General features: G+C 39.9%; 1 protein-coding gene across 11 annotated transcripts in view; it reads left to right on the top strand.

Annotated features, from left to right (window-relative positions):
• The window catches only part of arfip2b (ADP-ribosylation factor interacting protein 2b), a 27,163-nt gene extending 11,927 nt beyond the window's left edge, over positions 1 to 15,236 (top strand). The window contains exons 2-10 of one of the 11 annotated variants that reach the window (XM_031280745.2): positions 1,963 to 2,073; positions 4,549 to 4,605; positions 6,222 to 6,330; positions 7,720 to 7,776; positions 9,449 to 9,564; positions 9,747 to 9,968; positions 10,746 to 10,903; positions 11,996 to 12,170; positions 12,285 to 15,236. In XM_031280745.2, coding sequence (XP_031136605.1) covers positions 1,975 to 2,073; positions 4,549 to 4,605; positions 6,222 to 6,330; positions 7,720 to 7,776; positions 9,449 to 9,564; positions 9,747 to 9,968; positions 10,746 to 10,903; positions 11,996 to 12,170; positions 12,285 to 12,440 — 1,149 coding nt within the window. In that variant the 5' untranslated portion in view covers positions 1,963 to 1,974 and the 3' untranslated portion in view covers positions 12,441 to 15,236. Of the gene's footprint in view, positions 1 to 1,962; positions 2,074 to 4,548; positions 4,606 to 5,182; positions 6,331 to 7,719; positions 7,777 to 8,641; positions 8,971 to 9,448; positions 9,565 to 9,746; positions 9,969 to 10,745; positions 10,904 to 11,995; positions 12,171 to 12,284 lie in introns of those variants that run through there. The other 10 variants (XM_036008939.1, XM_036008942.1, XM_036008940.1 and 7 more) reach the window with 10 other exon arrangements.
• Positions 15,237 to 15,276: the final 40 nt, after the last annotated feature.

Below are 15,276 nucleotides of genomic sequence, written 5' to 3' on the forward strand. Positions count from 1 at the left end.
AACCTCCACTGTGTTAGGCAGGATGAACCCACCAGGGAGGCCTGCATCTAGCGTTACCTGCTGGAAACACAACTGTAACGTTACACCTGTGCTGGTGCACCTGTCATGGCTCTCAGGATTTTTTAATTGTGCAATTGATTTCAAGTCAAACGTTCCAGTATCTCACTTTAAAAGTAAACTATTACTCACGTTATCTTACCTTAGTAATAATGATAATAAAGAGCAACATTTCTCTGTTGTAACGCATGTTCAAGTTATTTTGGAAGCTGGCCGTTCCTAATAATAGACTGTTAATGATTCATATTTAAGTCAATGTCCAAGCTCACCCTTTTGTCATTTCATATTGATTCAACCTGGCCTAAGTGACTTGACTGAGAAACAAAGCAAAGCGTAGTGGATTGAGGCACGTAAGGAAGACTTAGCACTGAAGCTATTTCAGCTGTAGATGTTATGCAAAGCAGCACTTGCGGTTGTCTATGAAGACCTTTAGTCTCTGATAAAAAGTTTAACGAGGGTCTCGTACTACAAGTGGAGAATCCAGCATATGCCACTACAGGTTAAATCAGTTTGTATTAATATGATCAATTAATATGGAGAACATTTCAAGCCAGTTTTTATGTGTGTTTTTTTATCCCAAAGCTCTGACACAGGTGCAGTGAGATGTCTAGGAGGAGTGCTTTTTTGTGTTGAGAATGTTGGGCAAGAGAAGCACAACTTCTAATGTCTTAAGTTAACAGAGATGTGTCATTCCTCAGGAAATGGACTGGGCATGGCCCACAAAAGCCCACTTACTTTAGGCGAGGCCAAAGCAAATGTAAACACACACTACCTCCCTTCAAACAACATCTGTGATGTTGGTGACAGCAGCAATTGATCTAACTGCCATAAACCTGCCATATACGTAGCCTAGTTATGTTCTTGCCAGCCACATGGTGACAAATCTCACAAGGACACCAAGCTTTGTTTTTACTTTTACTACTAAACGTTTTACCTTAATTTATTTACATAATACACATTTACCATACGCTTATTAACAGTTTGCTGCTTAGTGCAAGCAAGCATACAGTAGTACACTTAGCTGGACTTTAGTAGCAGGTGATTGTTCTCCATCTGAAATTATTAGATAAGAAAATCAACATACATTACTTACAACTACAGTTTCCAGGCCTTTTCTATGGGCTCAAAGAACAAAAAGCCACAAAACACATGAGCTGCATAGAGCTACTGTACATGTTGGAGTTTATTGTGTGACGTTTACCTTTTTAACCGACACCCTGTGAAAACTACGTTAAGCATCTTCCACATCTGTAGGCCTTCAGATTTGCCTTATTTTGCACCATCATCTGTGCCCATGTCCCACACATACAGTACACACATACCTCTCATTAGTGTTTGTGGGAGTGAATTCATTAAGCAGTGAATTCATTACACCCGTCCGAGCCAAAAATAGGAACTATATTAGTGCTTGTCCAGCATTTTTTTTTTTTTTTTTTTTAAATGTTATGCATATGTGATTGCACATCTTGAATGTGTGAGTATTCCTAGCACTGCAGGGCAAATCAGTTTGGCTGATTACAATGACTTGACAATGTTGATGTAAACATTTTGCAATATCCCCTCTAGTCTGGGTTTTTAGGGAGTGGGTACTGTTAACATACAGTCCTGTAATGAGCTGTAGAGTAGAGTGGCCACTTCAACAAGACAGCTCATTGTAGTGGCTTTCATGTGGTTTAATGCCGAGTGGTAGCCTTGCTCTTTGAAAACCACCTCCTCGCTTATTTGTGGCATTTATATTCCCATCTGCCTAATGATTTTGCAGTTTTGACTATGCTCTTTGGTCTCTCCTCTTCAAAGCAGCATTTAGGCCTTGCTGTTTTTCCATCTCTGCCTTTTCACTTTATTTACATACAGTAGTTTGTTGTATTAACACTTTACCTCTCTTTCTCCCCTTTTTTCACACAGTTCTAGTGCATTATGACAGACAGCATTATGAGTAAAGCTGCCACAATGGAGATTCCAATCAACAGTAATGGTGACACAGGGACACTAGCAGAAGATGACAGCCTTGAACAGGTGGGTCACAGCTACTGTATTAGTTGACTGTCTGATGTCATTACGTGGTATTACGGTTTGTTTATTACAGTGTGAAGGATAAATGCGTACCTTCAGCTATTTGAAGTTGACATTGTGGTTGTGGGTATTGTTCTCAGCTATTTTGAGATGAGCTTAGTGAGCTGGCTCTTTTCATACTATTCACATTACCACAGTACACTATTACCCTGTGGTAATATGTACAGATGTGTACACATGTGCAGAAGCTGTATTCCAGTCTCTTGTTGTGAACTTAAATATTGTTCTCTGCCTGGGTTTAACTATTATTATTGTATGTGTGGCCTGTCATACACAATCAGAAGTCCTTGTGTCGCTTAGGTTGCTTAGCTACAACTGTGGAAAGAGAGCCTACTGGGAAATCAGGTGTTGGAGTCCAGCTGTCTCCTTGGGAACCAGTTGTTTCCATTTTACGGCTCATGTGGCCTCATGTTTCTGGGTTGCAGACAAATCTCTACAACACCAGGTGTTGAACTCTCAGATGTAGTTGTTGCTCTCCAGGTGGGGACCGTTCATTTACAGAACGAATAAGCACTTGTGGGCCTCATTTGAAAGCAAAACACCACATGCTCCAGCTCAGGGGTAGAGCCCCAACATTTTGTTTCCATCCCTTTCAGGAGTGTATTAGTCAGAGTCGGTTAGATTGGAATAACTGTGGAGTTGCAGAGTAAGTTAGGTGAAACCGGTTGTTCATTCTCCTGCGTCCCAAGGCACACCTTGTTGGACAAACAGACTGAAGATCCTGGAGGATTCTGTTGTTTGCTCACCAAACTATGTATGGCTCCACTTAAGTAGTAAAAGAAAACCCTACAGCACTTTCTCACCAAGACTGAATGGTGAAGCAAGTATTCAACCATTTGGTGTAACTACCCCAGTTTACCGTGTTCATGTATGAGAGGTGTTTAGCTGCACTGTTTAGTGCTGGAAATTAACCAGTTGTCATAGCAACAATTGATCTAAAACTGGCTGTGCTTTGTCCTTGGGTGAAAGCCCTCTGAAATCAGATTGAATCCGTAAAGCTGCAGCAGTCTGTATCGCTCATGCACATAGAGATGAAGATTGGCAGGTTAAGGAGAAGTCTGGTTTCAGATGTTGTAGCATTGCACTTCTGTAAGATCAGGGGCGGTGACTGGCAGCTTGACAGTGACAGAGATAGGACTGACTGCCAGCAGCATTCTGGCAAAAGCATCGGATGCATCACAGTGGCTCACTGGTGTCTACTCAGAAATTCAAAAGCATTTTAAGATGCTTCTGCTGTTGTACACAATTCCTAATAGGTGATTATTTGTGCTATTAATTTGGGGATATCCCAGTTGTATTGTTAGAATTGCAAAGCTGTGAAGTAATTTTAGGAAACAGCAGCAAGTTTGTTGCCTTTTAAAACAGAGCCTCTGCTATCCAGCCTATGTCTATCATGCCATTGCATTCTGTTTGTGGTAAAACATAAAAAAGCAAGCCATTTTCATACAAGCCTACAAACCGCATAAAATATGACAACGAGATTATTTTTATGATGACTTAAAGGTGTTGTAGCTTTCTTCATCTCAAGGAACAGGTACTATGTCAACAAAGTGTCCAGGGAGTGATTAGTGTATGCGTCAGCTTTCTTCCACATTCAACAGATGCCACGACACGAGTCAGATCTCTAAAAGAAGAGATACACTGATTGAATGAAGGAGAAAATGTAGTTAAACAGGCTTTCTCTTTGTTTTTAACTTGTCATTGGTCCAGTGACTGTGTGTTTAAAATATCAACACTGTGAGAGGTTAAATGGTGAACACTGTCATTGTAGGCTACAGAAATGCCACTGTTGCTATGATGAAGGCCATTTGGCTAAAAGGTTACACTTTACTTCTGACACGACACAAATTCATTGCTAAAATAGAGAAAGACACATTTTTTTCTGGCAATCAAAGTGTGCTACCAGGAGTTTGGCCACTCAAATGTTTGTGTCAATGTATGTGTTTGTACACAGTTCTTTCTTGATTTTTTCCCCCTTAATATAAATGTCAACTTTAATGTGTGTAAATGTAAATAATTATCTTCATTTCTGCGGTGTTGTATTAAAATCCGTATTTCTTTGTCCAAGCAGTGATGGAATAATATTATAGCAAAGCTGTGGTAACACATTATAGAGTGATGAGCATTAAACATATTCACCCAGTGGACAAGATGACCCACTTGTAAATTTAACATAATAAATTCTAAATGATGAATCCTGACCTGAGCTGCTGTGATATCAGTCATCACTGCTCTCCATCCTACATCCCTGCTGTCTGTGGACATTATGATGCTTTGTCTGGGATTTCTTTTAAATCATTCTATCTTGTTTCATGATTTCAGTCATGGATTTTTTCTTTTTGTCTCCTTTCTTTTTCTTTTTGTTTCTTTTTTGTTGTTGTTGTGTTTGTCGATTCCCCCTCCTCCATCTCTGGGCAGGCTGCAAAACTGCAGTGGAGCTTAGATGAGAAGGTAGGGAGCTCCAGAGGCACCAGGGTGAGCAGGCCATTTGTGCATTTGTGTGTGTGTCTGTGTGCATTTAATGTTGGTGTGTGTAGTACTGCTCAGTGGTTTGACTTTCTGCAGCATTAAATTGCATCACACCACTTTGTTGGTTAATTTCAACAAATTTCAGATAAGTCATTGTTATGGCAAACTACTGTGCACCTTAAATTGTGCTGCCTGTTAACTTGGCTCCTACTAACTCTAGATAGAAGGACTTTACATGACTTTACAGTACATGTTTTGAGAGCTATGCCTCAAATTGAGTAGTATTAACAAAATAGCTGACAGCTAACACTTATGTCTCTACATTACAATCCGTTTCAATTTGATTATTAGAAATCATATGTGTGTGTGAAGCTAATATACAGTAGCCTAGATTCTGTGTGCACTTGACTGATGTGTGGGTGTGATTTCTTAATTTTAGTGGGTGTTGGTTGACAAATCAAACATGGCGTCATAATAATCATCGTCATGTCATTACGACTGCTGTAATATTGATGTGAGTTGGCTGTGCTTGTTCTGTTTGATGTTGTAGTCACAATGAGGATTGTAGTTGGGTTCTGGCAAGAGTAAGCTGACCATGACCACAAACAGATATGGCCCTGAAGTAGAGCCTAGATACATTTTGCCTGTTTAACCTCCAACAGCAGAAAGCACAGCAGTTGTATTTGTACTTCCTGTTGGTAGTATCAAACATACTCTTTGCGTTTGCTTACAAAACGGAAACGGCCACCTCCCTTCCAGAACTTACTATCCTTATCACAATCTGACTTTAGGTTTCAGGAAGTGACCTATATATTATGCTCCTGTTCACATTTTAGGATGGACGATATGGGTCCTGGCCCTATAGTTCAGTGCAGTAACAAAAGATATAAGAGGCTTGCTTACAGCACAGGCAGGAGGTAAATTTCAACCTGTTTATTGTAGGAACCAATGCTCACATACGCCGGTTGGCCAAAGTGAGAAATCCGTTCAGGCCAGATTTTCCTTTTTCCATAAATACCTCCCAAATGTTTTTTCTTTACTAGCTGATGCTTGAGCAGGAAGGGAAACAAAAGAGAACAGTGAGTTGAATTAAGAAAAACAAGCAAGATGGATCGTGACACAGTTACCCTCATGATCCAGAGCTTCACTGAAACCTGTGATTATTTTGGAAGGAGAAAATAGTTTGCTTGAGCCTTTCCTGCTGCATAGATCATTGGAGACACTGCTTGGGTTAGACTTGAAGGATATAACAGCTGTCGTATCGTAGTCCTCTTGCTTGATCCCATCTCGACAGGAGATTCAGTTCATGCAGTTAGGTTGATCATTGACTGGGAACTTTAGCGATGTGTTTTCTGTCTTTCACACACTTTGTAGTTTTCCCTGTTGGTAGACAGGGAGTGGTTGAAGTTAGCCACTGCCTGAAGATTATGTGTACTGATTAACCTTCCTAACATAGTAGTATTTGTCCCCCTCTAGTGAATAAGCCTTTAACCTACATTGTCTACACTGTCTGAATTTAACACTCAAGTCATAATCTCCTGTCTACATATCCCCACCCAAAACCCTCTATCCTTCCCTTGTTCTGGTTCTTTTTTGTTATTTCCCCCACTTAAACTTTGCAGGACCTACAGCAGGTGATGGTATCGGGGCCCAATCTCAACGAGACTAGCATTGTATCTGGGGGTTATGGAGGAACAGCAGAGGGTATCATCCCCACCAGCTCAATCAAAGGTAGAGTCTTACTTTTTTACTGCTTTTTTTTTCTTTGTCTCTCCCACTCATTTCTTACATCTTTTCAGTCTCTTCTCAGCTATACTGTCGTTGTCCCATTTGGACTTCTTCTGTTGACTCTGTGCTGTGCCTCTGACTCACTTATTCAGTGAGTCTAATGACAATGAAGTATTTGATTTCTGGGGCCTCCTCTTTTCATCCTTCCCATGAGATCATAAAGCAATTAATTGGTGGTCAATTTGCGCTGATTTATCCCAAGCTTCCCTAGCCTCCACTGTATCTGAAAATGTGCCTCTGTGGTCTGTATTACTCAGGATGTTATGGGTTTATGTGCAGATATGGGAAGGACTATATTGATTTCAAAAACCACATGTGAGCACCAACATGTTCAGTCTAATAGCAGTCTGACTCACAGAATGTAGATATGTGTATAAGCCTGCCATTGGCCGCTTATTTCAGACAGAAATCTCTTCCCCTTCTGCAATCTGCGTGTTACCGTTTTCACCGGGCACCGTCGCTGCATCTTGGGTTTAGCGTCACCCAAGACGAATGTGATTGGTTTAAAGAAATACAAACAACCCATAGTGTTTTTTTCCCCCTTAGTGCAGAATTATGCTGGGTTCAGCCAGACCTTTCTCCAGGGCTGACACAGCGCTGTGGAGATAGGTCTGGCTATGTGAGACTAGTCCAATTGTAATGTATTTAATGGAATTAGTCCCAAACAGAATGTTTGGAAAAAGATAATAAAAAAGTGTAACTATATATCTATAGCTACTACAGTTATCACCAGACTTAATGGAAATACTTAGAAAGAAAAAAGAAGTAAAAGATACCTAAAACAGCTCTCCCCCCCACCAACACAGCCCCTTGCTTTGTTTTAGCAGTCTGAATGCAGGGTAATGCCTCAGAAATAGGCCACAATTCATGACTATCTCAAGTTTTCAGATATACTGTAACTGTACTATAACACTACTGAAAGACAAGTTAATTATCAAATACTATATGTCAGTGTTTCTAAATGTTAAGCAATGGTTTAAATTCAAGAATGCCAAGAATTAGGTAGGTACCCTACGTCAAACCCTGGGACTTCCATTAATTATTGTCCTGTTTCTTCTAGCTCATAAGCAGCAAGATTTTACTGTTAAACATACAAAAATAACTTTTACTAATAAATTATGATAACTAGATCCAATATACTGTGTCTTGGAGTTTTTTCACATGTTGTGTGATACTGAAGTTCCACAAAGGGATTAACATAATGTTCTAGTTCAAAACATTGACTTCAGCAGTGTAGCTGTATACACCATATTAAAGGGAAATGGCACTCTCTTTACTACTAATTTGATACTAATATTTTTGTATATTTGTCCCACTCTCTCTCTCTCTCAGGCCCTGCTGTGCGCTACAATGCAGAGTTTAACAAAAGGATCCCAGTTACAGGATTAGGTGGCTCCTTAGACCAAATTATTATTAATAATAGAGAGCTTATTTCCAAAATGTGATAGAATAATTTGGGGGTGTGGGCATGTTAATAGGATCTACAACATCCAGTCAGTAAAAACGGTTAATTATTGATAAGCCAGAATGTTTTGTGTTGGCTGTAAAACACATAACTTGATTTTGATTTTAATGGATATTTCTTATATGATTGCTATCTCATTTTGGAAAGATGCTTTTTATACGGAGTGTGTCTTTTTTACATAGCTGGGAACCAGCTTCTCTGTCCCTTTTTATCTTCATCAAATGTTCTCTTTTTCAGTGGAGAGAAGGGAGTTGTTACTGCTTGCTCCTCTTCTTTTTGGACATATCGTGGCTTTTTTCTAACACGGCATTTCTTTTACATATTCTTCTTTTTGGTTGGTTTCTCTTGCTTTTTTAAGCTAATCTATTAAGGGGTCTGCGCTTTTTTTTTTGTTTTTCCCAGAATAACTCACAAATCTGATCTCTGAACTTCTCTGTAGCAAAATGGAAACCATCTTCATGTCTATTCCGGTGTATATTTGTATTAAGACCTTGAATATCGATGGCAAAAGTAAGATGTTATTGGGAGAACCTTGGTAAACTTTCAGTTTTTAGAGGCCCTCATTTTTCTCATGTTAATCGTTTCCATTCATTGTACTGCTGCAGTTGAAAATGCCCCCGTCTTTTCTCCATCACTCTTTTGTTTGCATTGTCATGCACTAAATGTTGTCTTTTCATCTTGTCTGTCTTTGTCCTCCACCTCCTTTTCACCATTCCCTCATACATGTTTCTCATCCTCCTCTTCTCCCTTTTGTCGTCTTACTTTCTCTGTCTTTTCTGCATCTACCAGCTCCTCCCCACAATCTCCCTCCTACGTTATCATTCCATTCCTGGCACGCTTGTTCAACCTCAAAAATAACTTCATGTTTAAACCCTAAATATCCAACAATCATTTTAAATCCTGATCCTGAAAAACCTTTCCCATTATTTGAAAAAATTAAAAAATAAATCCCACTCTCACACCCTACCCTAATTAATACTCGCCCTGAACCATTCCTTCATCCATACCCGACCACCCACCCATTGTCACAGATCTGCGTATGAAGTCCAGGCAAAGTAGCGTTCCCCCAAGCAGGTCTGTCTTCTGCCACATAACAAGCCAATCAAATGAATACCAAGGTACTGGGGAGGGATAGAGGTGAAGTTAAATGCTACAGTCTCTACATTGAATAATCAGATTGCCATTTTAGTAGTGAACCAAAATATCACTGCAGTACAGTATTTTTACCTTTTTATTACAGCTCTAAAAAAATAATTTGGTGTGTACAATATTTCCTCCCAGTATACTTCTCTGCATTTTCCTGCTATTTACTCACTCATTAACTCTAGCTCTCTCCTACGCATGTTTCACAGGTGATTTTAAGGGATAGTGGTGGTGGACATGGGTTGGAAGATAGCAGACCAATTTCAGAAACCATGCTCAATTTTGTCTTTATTGAAAGCAGCACAGTTTTAATGTACTTTAAGTAGTTTAGGATTCTTGGTCTAATCTTTGCTGGGCTTAATCTTGTTCTCTGCCTGAAACGTTTAGTTTTCTTGTTGCTTGTTTGTTTTTTATCATGTTCCTGTGTTTCTACATTTGCATCTCATCCATCAGGTTCAAACATGCACCACAGCAGCAGCAGCTCGTCAATGACGGCAGAGGAAGTGACCCGCGGTGTGGCTGTGGAAAAACTAGAAACCATGAAGAAGTGGGGTTTCAACACTTACAAGGTATCTGAGGTCCTGTTGAGCTTCATGATAAAGAGCTACTTGGTGATTTAGATTTTTGTGTGTCCCAGAGGATCCTCTGGAATTAGGAGCCCCTCCACCCACATCCTTGTGTGTTATGATACAATCACAGAAGGGAGTTGCATTACGGTTACTAATGTCTCTGTGTGTCTTCATTGTTTCAGTGTACAAAGCAAATGATCTCAGAGCGTTTTGGTCGGGGTTCCCGGACTGTGGACCTGGAGCTGGAGGCCCAGATTGAGGTGCTGAGAGACACTAAAAAGAAATATGAGAGTGTGCTGCGATTGGCCAGAGCGCTGACCAACCACTTCTACAACATGGTGCAGACGCAGCATGCGCTGGGTGACACCTTTGCTGACCTCAGTCAGAAATCTCCAGAGCTACGGGTAAGACCTCAAAATCTGTTCATATAGCTTTTATGTCTTAAAGGAACACGCCGACTTATTGAGACTTTAGCTTATTCACCGTATCCCCCAGAGTTAGATAAGTCCATACATACCCTTCTCATCTCCATGCGTGTTGTAACTCTGTCTGACGCACCCACTGCTAGCCTAGCTTAGCACAGATTCTGGAGGTAACCAGCTCCATCTAGCCTACTGCTCCCAATGAGTGACAAAATAATGCCAACATTTTCCTATTTACATGTTGTGATTTGTATAGTCACAGTGTGTACAAATAACAAGGTCACATGAGACACAGACCTCTTCTAACCGTATACATACTGAGTGATTAGCGCAACACCTGAAAAGCACCATTGTTACTCTCTGCTCCTCACCGCGGGGCTTCTCAGGTGCTGCGAGCAAATCACTCCGCCCAAGTAGCAGAAGTAGCAGTGCTTCGCCTTCTGAGAATAGTTTCCAGTATTGTCACTTATTGGGAGCAGTAGGCTAGTTGGAGCCAGTTACCTCCAGGATCTGTGCTAAGCTAGGCTAGCAGGGGGTGCGTCAGACAGAGTTACGACACGCACGGAGATGAGAAGGGTATGTATGGACTTATCTAACTTTGGGGGATACGGTGAAAAAGCTAAAGTCTCAATAAGTCGGCCTGTTCCTTTAACTGTTATATATAGATCTGCATCTTTGAACTTAAATATTATATAGACAACATTAAAAAGCATAAACACCATTCATGTTCTATTGTGGGCATCAATGCCTTGTTTACAGGATGAGTTTGGCTACAATGCAGAGACTCAGAAGTTGCTGTGTAAGAACGGGGAGACTCTACTTGGTGCCATTAACTTCTTTGTGTCCAGCATCAACACACTGGTCAAGAAGACCATGGAGGACACCCTAATGACAATCAAGATGTATGAAAATGCCAGGTAAGGACATGCAGCATATTAATTATTCTTTCGATCTAAGAGACTGGATGGAAACCCTTTTTAAAGGAGGATTAGCAAAGGGATATAAACAACTTATACTACGTTTACACGTGGCCGGCTATTTTCATAAACGGACATTTCAACCTTTCCGTTTTCAAAAATAACATCGTGCACAGCTGTCAGTTTTCAGAAAAGTGTTTGTTTACACGCACCCGTGTATATATGCCGTCAAGAGCATGCCAACACCTGTAGGTGGCAGTGTAACAAGAAGCTTAAGCCCACGTTAGCCAATCAGAATCCCGAAAATAGCAACAACAGCTACGAATCACTTCCTCTCTCTTCTCTTCCTCACTTCCTCGGCTGCCTAAACCTCCGTTTGTCTCAGTTTACATGCAAACGTGCAAACAAAGTTTTCCAAGATCTCCACTTTGGCCGGAGTTTTTAGAAAGAATCGTTTTCAGAGGCAAATTCTCCGTTTGCGTGTAAATGGAGGGCACAAACGGAGGGAAATGTCTCAGTTTTTCAAAATAACCATGTACGTGTAAATGGGGTATTAAATGCATAAATATTGATTTTGTGATGATATACCCTATAATACCATGAAATGAAATGCCTGTATTGTAACAAAATATTGCAACAAATCTTAATACATTAATCTGAGACTAAACCATAATTTATGAGAATAACTTGCATACATATAGAATTTCTTAAACAAATATTATATTTATTATTATTGTAAGAAACAGACAGATCGTGTTTAGGCAGTGTTGCCAATTGAACCCCACACTGACCCGGTAAATTCCTATATTCATTGAATGAAATGCAAGGCAGGGACATTGTTCTATCTCTATAAGCTAAGATGATGTTTGGATGCTCTTTGTGAGTAGCTTTTATTATGACATTTAAAATCACCATTCATAATTCATAAAATATTGCCAAATCCTGATTGGTGCACAGAAACACAGCACACTAACAAACACAAATACAGTCATGTGATATAGGATATGTAGCATCCAATCTCTTAAAGTAAATAAACAAAGTCTGTAGGGCCTTTTTAAAACTCTGTATTTCCTCTACCCCTTTTGTGAACAGACTGGAGTTTGATGCCTACCGGTCAGACCTGGAAGAACTGAGTCTGGGTCCGAGGGACGCTGTAGCCATGGCCCGCATAGATGCTGCTCAGCAACAGTACCAAGTCCAGAAGGACAAGTATGAACGCCTTCGCTCGGACGTCATCATTAAACTCAAGTTCCTGGAGGAGAATAAGGTTAGTGTGCAGAGCAGGCCTGCATTCAAAGTGAAAAGTCTTTCAGGTTTGACTCGGTGTGTTCGTTGTGATAATATGCACAAACCAATTACCTATACTCCCTTTCTCTCTCAGGTGAAGGTGATGCATAAGCAGCTCCTCCTCTTCCATAATGCCATCTCAGCATACTTTGCTGGCAACCAGCAGCAGCTGGAGCAGACGCTGAAGCAGTTCAACATTAAGTTGAGGCCTCCAGGGGCTGACAAGCCCTCCTGGTTAGAGGAGCAGTGAGCGGGTCTGCTGGACCTCCTGCAGCCTCCCTCTCGACCATCCCCACCTGTTACCAGTTGAAACCCCCAACTTACAGAGGACCACAACAGAGGGAAACGCATACAAATAATTGGGTGGATGACGATATGAGATTAGCGTGTGGCTGGATGATTGGACAGATGGATTGCAGGGTATTATTGATGAGTGGGCTAAATGCAGCAGGAAACTAAGTGGCCAGTTTCATGAACAGTCAGGGGGCTTTTAGTGCCTCTTCTCAACGTCTTTATTTTCCAGTCTAACCTTTTCTTTGTGCTTTGTTCCCAGAGGACTTGTTCGTCTCTCCCTCCATTCCCTCTCCCATATTTGTCTTAACCCCCTTATATCTCAACACTATTTTGCTGTGTGAGCTTGTTTTAGTCATGTTCATGGCCAATATTGTGCTCCCAGTGTTCTTGCATTAAACTTCAACCCCACGCCATCTTGGTAACAGAGACCGATGATAAAAGGAAAATGATAAAACCGATAAAACACACTCAGATGTATCAAACACTACATCAAAAGACCTTATTACTCTTCTTGTGTGCCCTTGTATATATGAGCTAACGTACTTAATGAGCATGTGGCCTGCAGGAAGTAAGATAAGTTCAAAGATTTCAAACTACACATGAAGGGGATTTGTATGTTACACTAAAAAAGGAATGTCCAGACATTTCAAATTAATGTATATTTCAAATTAAGTACTGTTTCACTTTTGAAATAAATAGTATATGATAATTTGTAGCTTATAAAAAAGCACACTGCTGTGTTAAGTTTAGTTTTTGCTGAGTTTGACTGTCATCTCTTTATTTTGTAATTATTTCAGTTCTAGTCAGCTTGTATGTCATGTGTTTCAGAATGAAGGACAGTATACAGTTGGGCAGTGTATGCTGGTAATTTAGACTGCAGGTACTGCAGTACTTAATCTGTAATTATCAGAAACGCTTTAGATTTCAACTGTAACCTGAAAGTTCAACTTGAATATGCAACGATCATTTAAGGAACACTGCCACAGCTTCCCAAAGTTATACTGGTTGGGGTCTTTATTAATTGTATTTTTATTTTTCCAAAGAGAATTGAGAGAGACGTTTACTGGACCCTTGCTATGTTTTCATTGGTTGTTTAAGCAAAATTGATCGGTTCAGTCTCGATGTGGACTGAGGAGGCTTTGAGGGACAGTTGAACTTTGTTAGATGGTATTTCAGTCAGTTAAGATCCAACAAACTTGGAATGGATTCACTCCATTATGTTATTGTTTAACGGACTGTATTTAAAAGGAATTGATTACATTTAGTTTGTTTTCACATTGATACATTGAAATGTGTTTTTGTCTTATGTTTGTGTTTTAAAGTTAACAAGGACATGCCATTGACATCTAGGGTCATATATTTCAGCCCCTTAACGCGGAATATATCGGTCTATGGTTACCTTTCTTCACACTGAAGATTACTGTAGCTGTCTAACATTACTAATCCAGAATCATGTAAATTGTAGTTGGGTAATGTGATAACACTTATGATTCATCATTTGTTTCATCTCCTTTAACCGAAACACTGTCTTAGTATAATGGTAGTAAACAATCAGAGAATGTAATACCACAAAATATCGGCATGGTACTACATATGTAATGTTGAACTTTTATGCACCACTGTATTTATTAGGTTCATTGTATGTGTTAATCTGTAAGAATCAACATATTTGTACCCTGAAACTTACTCAATTTATGAGTATGTCGTTCATAGCGTTTTGCAGATGACACATGAAAACAGGCTAACCAAATATGTAATTGATATTCTTCAAAAAATATTTCTAAGCTAACTGTTGGAAAGTGGTTTAGGTTCCCAGTGTCCAACCTCTGTGAAGTCAAATGAAGATAATCCGGTATAATGAATGTTTTACCATGCTGAATTGAACTCCTGATCAGTTAACAGGTCAGTTGTCCAGCTTCTTGTCTCCTCTGTATTTGCATGGCAGGCAGCGATCCAAAGTACAGGTGCAGATATGTGTGAATGCACTGATGCTCTACTCTTGGCCTTCTGTGCGCCAGCTTGCATGAACTAGCATAACACCATGCTTACGGTTGTTAGTTTAAATTTTGAAACCGGCTGAAGCAGAATTCAAAATGTGTTTCCTTTTAATGCTGCACTCTTGAGGAGAATTGTGAAAGGAAGTGGATTGGATTTTTGGATGAAAAGCCGGTATCAAAAATTGATTCTATGGTTTGTTTGACTTGTGTTTTCTGAAATCATATATGTCAGTGTGTCAATTGGGTGTATTTTATTCTGGCTGAGGAAGACCTTGGCCACATTTACGGCTAAAATCGCAGTTTCACTGGCCAGCTCCTGGTCTGTTTGACCGTCACACAGCAATATTAACAAAATGTGACTCCTCTTTTCCAAACCTGCCCCTTTGTAATTCCTAACCACATCACCAAAATGAATGGCAATAGGATTTCTTTTGTTCCATAGTTGTGAAACCACCAGTAAATTGAAAAAAGTGTGACATGCATTTAAAGTCAGTCTTACTAGCAGTCTTTAAGATCTTTGCCGAGAGAGAACCAAGATTTATTAAATAAGATATTTTATTTGTGTACAATCAATATTTTCTAGGCTGAGCTGGTGTATTGTACTGTATGAACGATTGCACATAATGGTATTTAAGATGATAAATGAAGTTGTTTCATGGATTGATGTGATACTCTGCCTTCATTCCTCACTCAGACCTGAAAAGTCCCACCCCACCCGAAGGGAACAAAATTAAAAGTACACATTTTCAAATCCTCTGGCTGTATTTTCTGTTTGCTCTTTAATCATTTCATTTA

Source organism: Sander lucioperca, chromosome 13 (assembly GCF_008315115.2).
Source record: "Sander lucioperca isolate FBNREF2018 chromosome 13, SLUC_FBN_1.2, whole genome shotgun sequence".
In the NCBI taxonomy this organism is placed as follows: domain Eukaryota; kingdom Metazoa; phylum Chordata; class Actinopteri; order Perciformes; family Percidae; genus Sander; species Sander lucioperca.